General features: G+C 43.5%; 1 protein-coding gene across 4 annotated transcripts in view; it reads left to right on the top strand.

The window, feature by feature from the left end:
* Window positions 1–13,918, top strand: part of FLNB (filamin B) — a 69,784-nt gene that overhangs the window by 16,803 nt on the left and 39,063 nt on the right. For all 4 annotated transcript variants that reach the window (XM_062501005.1, XM_062501004.1, XM_062501007.1 and 1 more), the window contains exons 2-6: window positions 6,961–7,209; window positions 8,201–8,298; window positions 9,175–9,322; window positions 12,456–12,574; window positions 13,307–13,384. In XM_062501005.1, the coding sequence (XP_062356989.1) occupies window positions 6,961–7,209; window positions 8,201–8,298; window positions 9,175–9,322; window positions 12,456–12,574; window positions 13,307–13,384 (692 nt within the window). The remainder of the gene's footprint in view (window positions 1–6,960; window positions 7,210–8,200; window positions 8,299–9,174; window positions 9,323–12,455; window positions 12,575–13,306; window positions 13,385–13,918) is intronic.

Here is a 13,918-nt window from a genome sequence, read left to right as displayed (position 1 = left end):
AAGCTTAGTGGATTTCTCGAGTGCACACGGTGTATCACTTAGACTTCCTGAAGATACACTTCCTCAGGTTACAAAATCCCCGAGGATCACCAGTGAAGCTGAGGAGCGGCTGTGCTTTGGCAGGGTGTGGGAGCTCAGCTGGGGGCCAGTGAGCTGAAAGCCCAGGGAGAGTCGTGTTAGCTGGATGCTGAGGAGCAGCTGTCCTGGAGGTCACAGCACTGCCTGCTAAGAAACAGAGATGCAGTGGGACTAGACCACATGGCAGCTCGAGGCTGACGGGTCAGTGCTAGGTATCCACAAAATGCCCGAGTTCCACCAGCTCTGAGCAATAGGCACAGCCTGTGCTTCGTGGAGTGAGCAGCTGCATGCCACAGGACACAAGTGATGTGCTGGCCCTGAGGAGCTGGGATGTGGACCTGGACTTAAGGGACACTGGAGGAAATTGTTGCAGTATGTTCTCAAAGCACAGAGGAACTCCTGTAATTGATTTAAAGACATAGTATCCTTACAGAGGATGTCGTTAATGCCTTTAGCAGGCACAGTAAGCCTGTGAACACATACTGTATGCTTCAGCAAATAATTTCCTAGGGCAGCTTGCTCAGCTCCATCTCATCTGCATACTTCTGTTTGGCATGTGGTTCTGCTCAGTGTGGTATTTTCTCTGTTCCAGAAGATTAAGCCCTATTCATTGCTTAATTTTTCTGTCCCATAGCTGCTATAGAAATTTAACAGTAGATGGCAATAACTAGATGTGGAGAAATACTTGGACACTTAAAGACACTGAGGTCTAGAATTCCTACAGGCTCTTCATGACTGATCCATAACTGGGATGAGGTTTGTGTGTTTTTCACTATACAAAATTCCTTCTGTGCCTGGAAATAAGGAGTAAAGGCTGTTGGTGAGACTTCTTTTGTTTTGTATCAAGAACCATGGATTTGGTTTCTCCCTACATATAATGGACATGTATATTTCTCCCTATATAATGTATAGAACAAAAGTTTAAATATGGAAGACATAAAAAATTGACAGAGACCACTTTTTAGGGAAGGTGGATGCCAAGATCAGTGCTGGCTATGGTTTAACTTCTCAGTGTGAAAAGCAACAGCAAAGCTTCTGAGATGGCTCTGTGAGATAGTGAACAAGATGTGTTGACTGTAGCCTCAGCCATGAAACTATTAAAAAAAATAAAATTCCCTACTCAAAAGCTGCTTTTTCAGTCCTTCGTTTGTTTTTCTATACTTCCACAGTCTGTATGACTAGCTTGATTTAATAAGGAAGCTGTCTGCTTTGGTAGCTTGTTTCCACTAATTGTCCAGCAGAGAATGACTTGCAGCTCTGCTGTAGGGCAGAGTTTAAGGAACATTGCCACAATTTGGGTAGTACTTATGCTTAATCTGAATGCAGAGCAGACTTGCACATGAGCAGAAGATACTAGTCACAAACTTGTTTATACTGCTGTTTTTGTTTGGTGCTTTTTTTTTCTTAATTGTAGAATTATAGACCTAATAAAGGTCATATTGTTCAAGCCATATGTTCCAAGTAGAATTCAGGGATTTCTGCTGGAGTAGATAAATGTGCAAGCTTCAAACCCATGTGAGGTTTCAGTTCTGGCACTGCCTCCTGGGGCAGCTATAAGCACAAATGCAGAGGACCAAGCATTGGCAGTTTTCTACTTGGTAGGTTGGATTGGGAAGTTTTTTGTGGCTCAAACCATAAGAATGACATCCATTTATCTCAAAATGGTCATGCTGCTGTCTCAGACTAGTCATAATGCTAGCTGAAGCCCTGGCACTTTGACATCTTTCTTTTTGCTTTGAGGAGTGTGATTTTAGGAGTCCAAGTGTAACATATTGTATTAGTATTTTAGTATAGGGCAACAGTTATCAGTTTGAGCAGTTGAAAATTGGTTTCTTTTCAGGACTGAGACTGGTGGTATGTGCTGCTGGCCTGTGGAATTGCTGTAATTCATTTTTTGGGCTGGTTGCCACTTAGTTAATAGGATAATAAAAGTGGAAGAGTTAAAATCTAGACTCAGAGGTGTGATGGGGGAAGCAAATGAGCTCTGGTAGAGCCTGTTTTCCTCTTCACCCTACTAGGCAGCCACTTAATAGCTGACTAGGAAGCAGGATACCTTCTACATGAAACTTAATGTTGTAGGCTATATATAGGTGGTTTTAAAAAAAAAGTGTGTGCTTGCTTATTCAATACTGTTGTTGATTCTGCAGAACAGCTTAAGTCTGGCTGGCAGGTTTTCTCCAGCAGTCAGCATGTACTTCATGTAGAGAGATGCACCCTAACAGCAGGACCTGAGCAGTGGGCTGACAGCAGCCCTTCCCTGCAGACAGCTTCTGCCTGCCTGCAGCTTAATGGAGGCTGCATCTTGCTGATGGCTGCTGCTATTTTGTTGATGTTGGATTGTCATCGAGTACTTCTAGCGGAGGAAAGCAAGTTGGAGATGGAGAGTTGAAGTTAAAATGCACATTGAACAGTGTAGGTGGGAAGGAAGGTTTATGTAAAATCTGAACTTGAATGTTTCTGTGGTTTTTGCTTGTTGCTAGTTCAGGACAGCATATCTAGCCATAAGAACTTGCAGACTGTCTGAAAGTGGTCACCTTACAGCATTCAAAATTTTGGAGTCCATAGCAAGAGTGGCAGGAGAACTTGCATATTGCACCCACAAAATTCTTAGTTCTAATAATAATAAAAAACCCACAAACCCATCAAAAACAGCACAAAAATTTATTTCCAAACCCTTTGTCCATTGGCTCTTCTAGATTCTATCTCTAAAGTTGCCTGTTTCCAGTTGAGCTACTAGTGTGACGCAAGAGGGAGGGCCTGTGGCATGGATTCCTGTTTCATGCCTCTGCTTCCCTTAAAAGGTACCCTTTAAAAGTAGAAGTCCAGTGGCTGTCAGCAGGTATGAGTCAGCTGTGCAGGGACTTTGATCTCCAAAGCACACATCTCCTACTGGGAACAAGGGAACATTGCTCTCTGACACACCTGTACTGGCATCTTGCAGATGTTAACATAAGCACTTGAATAAACATTAATAGAGCAAATGATGCAGATGATCGTTCCTTCTCCAAGAAAGGTTACATTAAAGCTATCTACAGTGATGCTGTAAAGAGTTGGTTCAGCCCTGCTAAACGATCTTGGCAGATGAGATCCAATGGCTTGCTTCCTCCAAGCCGCAGGAAAGCAGGGACCAGCGGCTGTCTCCTGCATGGAGAGGGCTCCTTTCATCTGCGGAAACGTGGCTGCTGCTATGGAGTAAACATGCTCTCACAGCTGAAAGCAAGCAATTTGTTTCCATCCACCTACCTCATTGAAGCTGAAAGCCAAATGCAGCTGGGGGTAGTGGAGATGAATTGTCAAGGGGCTGGGCTGTTTCGTTCAGAGGCACTGACCGCAAGTGTGCGTCTCTGTGTTGTGAATTGCTCCAGTGGAGCAATTGAGAAACATGACTTTAAAGGCTCTTTAAAGCATTGATTGTGTAAGTAATAAGTATGCCTAAAAGTAATCTTTATTGTAGGAAAGCAGTGGTGGAAATCTGCTGTTTATGTAATCGGTTTTCCAGCCTGAGATGGCCAGAAAGTGTCTTGAAGCAGACCAGGGAATGGAGGGAATTCGGTGGCAAGCCAGCTGAGCTGGGGTACAAGCAGGGCCTGCAGGCAGTAATGGTTGTTGGTGCTTAAATGTCATTGGAATATATTATTTTTCCACTATCCCAACACCTTGGCAGTATTACACTGACTCTGCACTCAGAGCTGGTGGGGGATGCTTGCAAATTTGGTTGTACTTAGAGTGTTTTCAGGGCCAGTTCAGTGTTCCCTGTACAGGGCCTGAATGGATGTGTGTCTTCCTGGTTGCCACTTTGATCTTAAAGCCCAAGATGCGCTGAATATTTTTAGTCAATTAATGAAAAAGGCAGCGCTAAACAGAGGCTCTTCTGGTGAGGCTGAGTGCTCAGGTGGAGCTGAACTTTATAGCAGTGCATGGAAGCTAAGTCTGCTGTGAGCTGGACTTTAGTCTTCTCTTGAATGTGAAGGGCTCTTTTATACAGTGATACAGATTGTGAGCTAGTGCTGGGAGTGGGTTGCCTGTGAGAAGGGCATGCGGACAGCTCTGCTGGGTGCTGATAAGGTCTCCTGTCCTTTCCAGGAGTTCTTCTCCATCCCTACTTCCCACCCCAAATGAAAGCAGACAAGCCCTCCTCCTTAGCTTGGAAAATATTACATCATGAGATCCCTATGCGTGGCAGGAAGCTGGGAGGCTGTGAGAGCTTGCTAACTTGCTAACAAAGTGCACTCGTGGCAATGGCACCAACTCCAGAGAGGAAGAGCTATCCTGTTCCTGTTGTGACCTTTTCCTGTCCTCAGGGCAGCAGCCCTGTGCCCAGCCTCTCTGGCTGAGGCTGGTGAGATGGGATAGTCTTGCTCTTACTGTGAAGCCTGTACAGGCTGTTTTTCCTCAGGTCAAGGACCACAGCCCAGCTGTGCCTTTGGAGAGGGCAGTGGGGTACCGGGGAAAGCTCTGAAGGCACAGCTGGTTGCTGCAGTAACCACAGTGCAAACATATAAAGACATTTTTTATGTGCTATAAAATGAGCTATTCTTTATCTCGAGTGATGTGTGTGTAGCATTGTACTCAAGGTGGTTCTGTCCTGCTGGCAGTCCTCCCTGGAAATGCTGGATAGCTTTCTGAAATGAGCTTCCTTGTAGCATACTAAATCATTGCTGTGTCCCTCTAGTGAAAACGCTGATGTTGATATAAACCTGAAATTGAGGCTTGGAGGCATTTCTGGAGCAGAGAGGGGCTGGCCATTGGTGTGCTCCTGCACCACAGTGTGACCTGGTGGTTGTGCCATGGAATGGGATGAAGGAGCTGCTGGGAGGGAAGGCACTGACCAGTTTGCAGCTCAGCTGGAAAGAGGACAGAAATGGGTAACTAGGGCTTGTTTAGTTGTTGCTAGGAGACCCACTGTTTATATGATGTAGACTTTTACCTTGGAACCTGTAATTAAAACCCAGTAAGGCTTAATCACCCCATATCTTTTGTGTATCTTGGACTGGATGTGTAATCAGCAGTGAGCAGTCAAGTGGCAAACATGTATCATAATCCTGTAAGATTAGTCAAAACTGGTGTTAAAAAATCCCATACGAATTAAATCTGAGTAGAAACCAGACACTAACTACCCATAAAGTCCAAATGCCACTCAAGGTCTGAAGTTACAGTATTATCTCTTTGGGACATACTGCTCTGTTGTGAAACCAAGTAAATATTAACTGCTTTGCCTGAGCATTAGGTTAAAGGGTGATTACTGTTCTTGGTCACTGTTCTGTATGATCACTTGTTTTGAAAGTTAGTAGATCTTTTTGTGTTGTTAAGATGGTGTTGGGTTGCTGCTGTGGTCTCTACAGCTGAAGAGGAGCAGATAAAACATGCCCAGTGAGTGTTGGTCACCTGGGAGGATTTTGCCTGTAAGACTTCGCCTGTAAGACTTCAACGCTCTGAATGTGAACTAGAGAATGCAATCCAGTTACAGAGCACTTTTACTTTGCTAGCTAGTAGTCTGTAAGATTCCTGTATAATAATTCTGGTGGCATGAAAGGGAGTTTATACAGCTGTAATTGCCTTTACTCCAGCATCTGCTGCAGGAGCTGGAGAGCAGACAAAAGCTTCCAGGTCACTTGTAACTTCTGTTGATTGAAAAGGGGTTTCTGTAACAGTTTACACTTGAAATGGAGGAAAGAACTGAAAAATGTGGTGCTGTAATCACAATTGAATTTGTTATTCTGCTGTGCATAAGAGGAACTGTCAGGCTGAGCATCCTGAAACATGGCAGAAGAGCTCTGGTTTGGGTGAGCTTGATAGAACTGGAGCTGTTAGCAGTGTAATACAACCTGAGTAACAACTACAAGCTCAGAGGGAGGGAGGTGTGAGAAATGAAGCCCACTCCTCGAAATTTCAAGCTTAATAAGGGATAATAAGGGAAAAAAAATCAATTAGGCAAAAGTAACAGAGGGCATCCAATCTGACTCATAAAAGCTAAAGTAACTTGCACGTGAATTCTCAAAACTGTAGTGGTCACTTTCACAAGGCCAAACTGATACAGAAAGGCATCCTGCCCCTACAGACATTGCTTACAAAAATGGGATCTTGATACTAGCAGCCTTAAACTTAGCTCCATAGTGTGTCTTAAAGCAGAACAGCAGCCTGACCATTCTGGTGACAAATTTTTCTTAAGCTGGAGCATGAAATGGAAAAGCCAAATCTTTTTGTAACTCTGCACTCTTTTCTGTAACTCTGAATCTGAAGTGTGAAGGGATGATATCTTGTGTGGTGGTGCAAAGGATCATCCATGTACCTTGACTACCCACTTTGCTGATCATACAGAGGTCTTGGTATATTCAGACCAATTCCAAACTCTGCATTTGCTTGTCTTCGCTACATAGCAGCACTTCATTTTCTTCCCTACCATTTTTAAGGCAAATTATTGATGTGTGTAGAGCCATGTTTCTGTGTATAAATGCTATTTCCTAAATGCTTTTATCTGTGCCCTGGAGTGTCTCGTGCCTATTGGGATGCTGGTTTTTTTGACCTCCATCACATGCTGTTTGGCTTTTTTCCTAAGATACAGATGCCATTACAAAATACCAGGTGCTACTTATCCAAATCAAAATATCAGAGATCTTAAACTGCCATTTCTCCTAAGATACGATTGTAGAGCTGAAGGGCAAGTGATAACTGGAGACCACAGAGTCCTTTGACTCCTCTCTTTTTGTCCTGTCTAATGCTTCCTGTGAGGAATGGTGTCTCTCCCTGAACAAATGCCTGCGGTGGCCCGGGTCAGTTTTCTTCCCCTTGATTACCTGTGCATGAGTGCAGGCACCTGTTTGAAAAACACACCTCTTTTCTTCAGAATGGCAAATAATCAGCTGTATGTCTTTTGTCTTCCAGATAGTAAAGCCATAGTTGATGGAAACCTGAAGCTGATCCTTGGCCTGATATGGACCCTTATCCTTCACTACTCCATTTCTATGCCAGTGTGGGAGGATGAAGGTGATGATGATGCAAAGAAGCAGACCCCTAAGCAGAGACTGCTGGGCTGGATCCAGAACAAAATTCCTTACTTGCCAATCACAAACTTTAATCAGAACTGGCAGGATGGCAAAGCACTGGGTGCTCTTGTTGACAGCTGTGCTCCAGGTAAGTCCTTTGTTCTGATGGCCAGGGTTATCCTTGTGGCTGCACTTCCTATGGGGGGACGTTTTCACTGCTGAGCTTGAGATGGGAATGAGGCTTTCAAGAAAGCCAAAAGAGTCCAAAGAGACCAGCTGCAGGAAGCAGCAAGTTGTAAACTTCTTGGCCAAGAGAAATTCTGGCCTGTAGCAGAATGTGTGATTGCATTATGGGAGGCGCCACTCTAAGCTTTGTAGTGGGTACAAGGGACAAAGGCACAAATGCTGGCTCTTAAATGGAAGAAAGGATTGTTCCCACAGCAAGTGCCAACAACCTTTCAACTTCAGGGTGCAGTGGGAGACTTCATGTGTTCTCCTGAAATAGGGTTGCAGAGGGAGCACAGAGCAGCCAGAGGCTGCACACTAACTGAAACTTTAGTGTTTAGCAAGCTGAGACTGAGCTGCTTGAGGCAAATAATTTGATGGAGTGCGAAAAAGGCAAAATTTCCTCATCTTATAAAACAGCCTTGCTAGTGGATTGCTGGTGCTCATCTGATGCAATCTGGGCTGCTGTGGCAAGCAGTTGAAATTTTCTTTACCAAATATGCTGCAAGAGAACTGGTGAAACAGAAAGGATGGTAGATGTATTTGTACTAAATTTAGAGTGGTATCTTGCACAAGTTACCCAGTGAGATGGTAGATGTTCCATCCCTGGAAACATTCAAAGTCAGGTTGCACAAGACTCTGTTGAAGATGTCACTGCTCATTGCTGGGGGCTCAGTCTTGATGACATTAAAAGATTCCTTCCAGCCTAAACCATTCTGAGTCTATACAGATTATTGTCTTAGAGCTGTTTCAGGGAGCAGCATTTGCTCGTGTTGTTTTGGTTATTTCTGCGAAGCTCTGAATGTCTTTCTGTGAAGCAGTGTAATGCAAGGGGTTACGGAGTTTATACTTGATTTCTTCAGCTAGGGAAGCACCTTAGCAGATAACACACAACAACTGAAATGTGCTTGCAGGTTTGTGCCCTGACTGGGAGACCTGGGACCCGAAGAAGCCCGTGGACAATGCTCGGGAAGCCATGCAGCAGGCGGATGACTGGCTGGGTGTGCCGCAGGTAAGACCACCGACATGTGGGCTACCTGTGGGAGCACAGTGGCCAGCTTTGGCCTTGTGACTAGCTGGAGTTTAAATTGAGGAAAACGTGTGAAACTGCTTGGATGCTTTGAAAAGATCCTGTTAACTCATGTAGAGTTGCCTGAGGAAGGCTGCACTGTAGTGAAACACTATTACATTTCAGAGCTCTGGTTGTAAGACTTTGTGTAGGTGTCTCTGCTGAAGATTGCTGCTGTTGTAGCATGTAATGTAGGAGGAAAGGGCCTATGTGGTGGTGCCTGATTTGTTAGTCCATGGAGTGAGTTTGTTTTGCTGCATTGAATTCCACAGGAGAAAAACTTACTGGCTTAAGAAATCACCTGCAATGATAATGTTCAAACAGAGAGTAACGTATTTACAAACTGGATTATTTTCATTCTGATAAAGTTGTGCAGAGTTCCAGAAGTCTCTGAAGCAGCTTATTTTGTGGAAACAGGAGAAGAGACTGGTCACAAGTTTTACTTTGCAAGCCTTGCAGTTCAGACCTGTAGCCTACAGGATTATGAATTACTGACTTTTTCAGTATGGACTATCCCCATATCACTTTTGAAGGGGAATGTAACTAATGTTGTCTTGCCTTGATACCTTTAAGCTTGTTGCAGTCTCCTGAGAAGCCCTAGCAATCAAGGCACAAAGAGCCCCCAAACCACACTGGGACAATTATGAGCTTCTTGATTTTCTTGCCTGAGATAATAAATGATGTGTGTATCAAAGGGAAAATAAATGTGATAAATCCCAATAACATGTGTGGATTTTGAACTCTGTCACAGTTCTGTTTCTGTGTTGACACATGGTAACCAAGCACTGGTACAATATGTTTAATTGCACTGTCTTTCAGGTTATTACCCCTGAAGAAATTATCCACCCTGATGTGGATGAGCACTCTGTGATGACTTACCTGTCCCAGTTCCCCAAAGCCAAGCTGAAACCAGGAGCTCCTTTAAAACCCAAACTGAATCCAAAGAAAGCAAGAGCTTATGGCAGAGGTAAGGACTTGGTGAGCTGAAGCTGTGTGGAGCAGTAACTCTTTAGAGAGCTGGGTGGGGTTTTCTGCTTATGTTGAACTTCAGACCTACTGTAACTGACTTCAAAGTTTCACTTGTATTCTCTTGGTGTGGTGCCTGGTTTCAGAAATACATGGATATAGTCCAAAAGGCACTCCTAGTTCTAACATGTAAATTCCCCAGTCTGAACCTGTTCTGCAAGCTACCAGCCTCCCATCCACAGGTGGAAGAAATGGCATGCTATGGGGCTAAAACAAGCTTGGTGTGGAATTCAGGCCAGCAATATTGTTGCAGATGGGTGATGATCTAGCAGTGAATGCTTCTTGTGATAAAGCACTCCTTAAAAGAAGAAAACTTTCATCACCTCACTGTCTCTCTGAGCAGGCTCTCTGTAGAGACAGTTTTCCATTTCCCAGGCTTGATGTGTGTTAGAGTGGGCTAATTCTAAATTACTTACTTAAATTGATTGGTAGTGTTGAATATTTTGCACATGTACAAAGTTGTACATGTTGTACAAAGACAAGTTGTACAAAGTTGGTAGCCCTTGAGACATTAAAATAGTACTAAGCCTTTGTTACAAAGGCCTTAATTACTGATTGGAAGGACTGGAGGCTGAATTTGCTGGTTGTCCATAGATGCTTATGCAACTGCAGATCTATGTAGGCATTCTTGTTTTTAGCTGACCTTTTAAATGGATAATTTCATATAACTATTGATGAGGTTCTGTTCTAGATTGGTGCACAGTCACAACTGAACAGATTTTTCCCTTTAATATGGTTGGTATGTTGGAAGACACATCTTCAGCATTACACTTAGCTCTCCATTCCATCTTAATTTTTATTATTTTTTTTACTCTGTGGGCTGCTGTTGGTCCTTCAAGATTTTTAGAATGAGTGCATTTCAGAATTGGGTGTACAAGAGTGAAATGGAAAGAAACAAAACTTTCTTTTTTTATTCTGTTTTTTTAATTTGCTTGTGATTTTTTTAAACTTGATTTTCCATTAAAAGTTAACTAGTGGAACAAAGGGACATGGACTTTATTTATGCACTTAAAAGCAGTTGCTACAGTCAGAGTGGGTTTAGCACCTATCTGACTTGGGGTTTGTGTCCTTTGTTGGTGCCTTCCACAGCAAACCACAACACACAGACACATTTTTCAGGCCCCAGATGTATAAATGACTGATCAGCCTGACTCAATCTGTCAAGTCTGGCTTTAGTCATGTTTTTATTAATTCAAAAACTGAAATTGCTTTGTTGTCTGCTTTCATGTGTGTTCTGCTCTGGAGCCATTGGAATGGAAATTACTTTAGAGTGAGTGGCTCTTCTTGAAAGATTGATGTTTTCCTGAAGTTAATTGCCAAAACAAAGTCACTAAATATACTAACTGATAATTCTAACTGCTAAGATATATCAGAACTGGAAGGTGACTCCAGCAACAAGGGGCTCAGTCCTTGACTGAGCAGGGTCTTTTGGGCAGGTGAGAAACAGGTTTTTGTGCTTCCAGGAAAAGATGACTGTCAAGTGCAAAGTGGGTCAGTCTTAGCTCTTTTTATTACTCTTTTTCGTGTATGCTCTTCATAACCTCTCAATAAGAGTCTTAGCTGTAGCACACCACCCTGAGCACCATGGGGATTTGTGCCAAGGACAGCCACGTGTAGAGCTGGTTGAAATGAGCCTGCAGGGGAGATGTACACAGTTGTGCAGGTCATCAGTGGTGCATCAGGAGTTCTCTCATTTAACCATCCAAAGCAGACCACTGATAAGATAGTAAAATCTAGAAGATGAAGTGTTGGCTAAGAAAGTGTTGTAACTAATAGTGTCCTGGCTGAAATTGTCTTCAGAGGAGGATAATCAATTCTTCTTGTGCTTGCAGAAGGTGGGATACTTAACTTGAATACCATATCCTAATGCTTGTGGCTTGGACTCTAGAGACACAGAGCAAATTCATAGCAGCTTCAGCTAGATGATAATCTAAGGCTTAGTTTGAAAGAACGAATATGTCAATTGTTAGCACCTTATCAGAATGCTCAGATTTCCTAGCAAAAACATGATCTTCCTTGCATTACTCTCAAGTTACTGTTTTCTGAAGATAAACAAGTTCAGGAATTCTGTTGTTCACAACCACTTCCTTTATAATCTATCAGACATTGCACTTTCCACTAATTGTGCTATGGAGCAGTAGTGCCCACGGTTTTATGAATCAGCCAAGGAGTAATTGCCTTGGACGGAAGGGTATATGTTTGGGCTAGTCTGGAATCAGCAACTTTGGGAAGTTCTTCCACCCACTCAGTCTGACACCACCATGACAGATGTCATGACCTGGGACTATGTACTGGGAGATGGTGAAACCCTGCTGGTAAATGCATGCTGGAGCAGGCCCTGTACTGGGGAATAAGGAAACCACACTGAGCAGCAAGATTTTTATGGTTTTAAGAGGTTCCTGCATGCCATTTATGCTGTGGGCACCCTGACCAGGTAGTCTGAGCAGATTTCAAAGAATAGTAAATCTGGGCTGTATCTGTATTGCTGGATTTTGAAAATGGAATAAGTTGCGGCAGTACAGGTAAAAATTGTCTTGCTTAAAGTAAGTCTTTTACTCTTGGCTCTAGGGTATGCATTCACCTAAAGGCTTCCCAGAATTTCTCTCTTGCATTTCTAGTCACCCGTGCTGTGATGCAACACACTTAAACATTTAGTTGTGTGAAGCAGAGCAGCTCCTGAAGAGCAGCTAATGTACATATCCCTTTCGCTGTCAGCATCAGCCCTTCACTTGCCAGCAGCAGGGGTGACCCTCAGTACCTGTCAGGGTAACTTGCTTTTACCTGAATCTAGATAGCAGCTGGGTTCCTGACTTGGTCAGACACTGTAAGATGATTTCAGTGACGATGATTCAACCAATTTAAAAAAATGCTTGTATTTTTATATTGTAAGAGAAGGCCTCGTTGTGAGCATCGTGCTCTTGGCACAGGGTAAAGACATGATGTGCAGGAGTCTGGGGAAACTGATTGTAATGGCTTGCAAGGGAGAATGGGTTGGACAGCCTTTGGGTAGCCTCCAAACTGTCCTTCGGGTTTTGTGGCAGCAGCTAATGTGCTGTTCTGTGCCCATCTCATAGGGATTGAGCCTCATGGGAACATGGTGAAGCAGCCTGCCATCTTCACAGTGGACACCATCAGTGCTGGGCAGGGTGACCTGATGGTCTTCATAGAAGATCCAGAAGGAAACAGAGAGGAGGTGTGTATGTTAAGTGTCTTGTATGGAAAAACCAGACTGGTCTGAGTACTGTAGTTTTTGCGATAACCTTCATCTTTCACAAGTGAGTTCTTAACAAATAAGTCATCTAAAAAGAAAGTGCAAAATACCCTTTATCTAAAGTGCAAGAAGCCTCAAGCTTTTCTTCATGATTGCCTTGGAAAAAAGTCACTATCTGCAACTAAGCAACACAGCGCCAGTGTCCAGTAGTTGCAGAGCTTTAGTTTGACTGGCCAAGTACACTCTGACCTGCTTTTAGATAACACACATCACTAAATCACTGTCTGCATTTACTCATTCTGCAAGAATGGCTAAAGCAGCTATTTAGATGCCATGAATCATTTTGAGTTAAAATGCTGGTTTTAATGTTTATAGAAACTTCTCATCCAAGTGTTCCACTTGATCATGTTACAGCATTCCAGAAAAATACAGCTGTACATTGGACTTACTGTCTCCTTATTTTTGGCCTGTGTCAATAGAGCAATTAACAGCAAAGGAAAGGGCTGGGGTGGGAAGAAGGTGGCTTGCTTCCTCTCTTGTAAAAACAAAACCAATGGGATTTTTTTCTGTGTAAGAAGAGGGGGATAGCAAGGATCCCTGCTCTCACAGCAAGTGTCTACCACTGCTAACTCTGGAAACAGATTGCAGTATCAGTAAGGAGTTCAGCTGGCGTGCGTAGGCACAGCTTGACGATGGATGTGTTTTCTCTCCTAGGCAAAGATAACACCATCCAGTGACAAAAACAAGACCTACTCAGTACAGTATGTTCCAAGGGTTACTGGACCTCACAAGGTGGGTTTTGTGTCAATAATTGGTATTCTCTTGCTAGACATGCTGCCCTGCTGGTTGTTAGCGTGAGCCCCTGAGGGCTTCCTGTTCACTGATGGGTAAGAGCCACGCAAGGCATCCTGAAGAGAAGTTAAATTGATGTGGCCTTAGTTCTCCATCTGGCTTTTGGGATGCTCCCTTTTCAAGGGGGAAAGAAGTGTGTATTGCGAGAAAGTGCATTTTTGTTTGGGTATCAAGTGCTTCAGCTGGGCCACTTTGTGCAAATCACAAAGCCAGTTTTGAGGGTTGTCACAGAGACACAGATGAAAACAACAGGTTGTTTCTATGAGGTATCTCTTTGCTGATGGTGCTGTACACTGCAGAGATTTTGCAGAGAAGGACTCCCTCCCTTTGTTCTTGGATGCCCATAGATGCAGGTTTATGATGGATGATCCTGTTGCTTTGACACTTCCCAGGCTGCCTGGTCCCCACAGCCAGCCTGAAAAGACAAAATGCAACTTCTGCTGCCACTTTATTGCTGGATGGAGATCCACCTTG

This window comes from Cinclus cinclus, chromosome 12 (genome assembly GCF_963662255.1).
Source record: "Cinclus cinclus chromosome 12, bCinCin1.1, whole genome shotgun sequence".
NCBI classification, from domain to species: domain Eukaryota; kingdom Metazoa; phylum Chordata; class Aves; order Passeriformes; family Cinclidae; genus Cinclus; species Cinclus cinclus.
The sequence above is the reverse complement of the archived record's forward strand: the minus strand, read 5'-3'. Positions and strand labels throughout refer to the sequence as shown.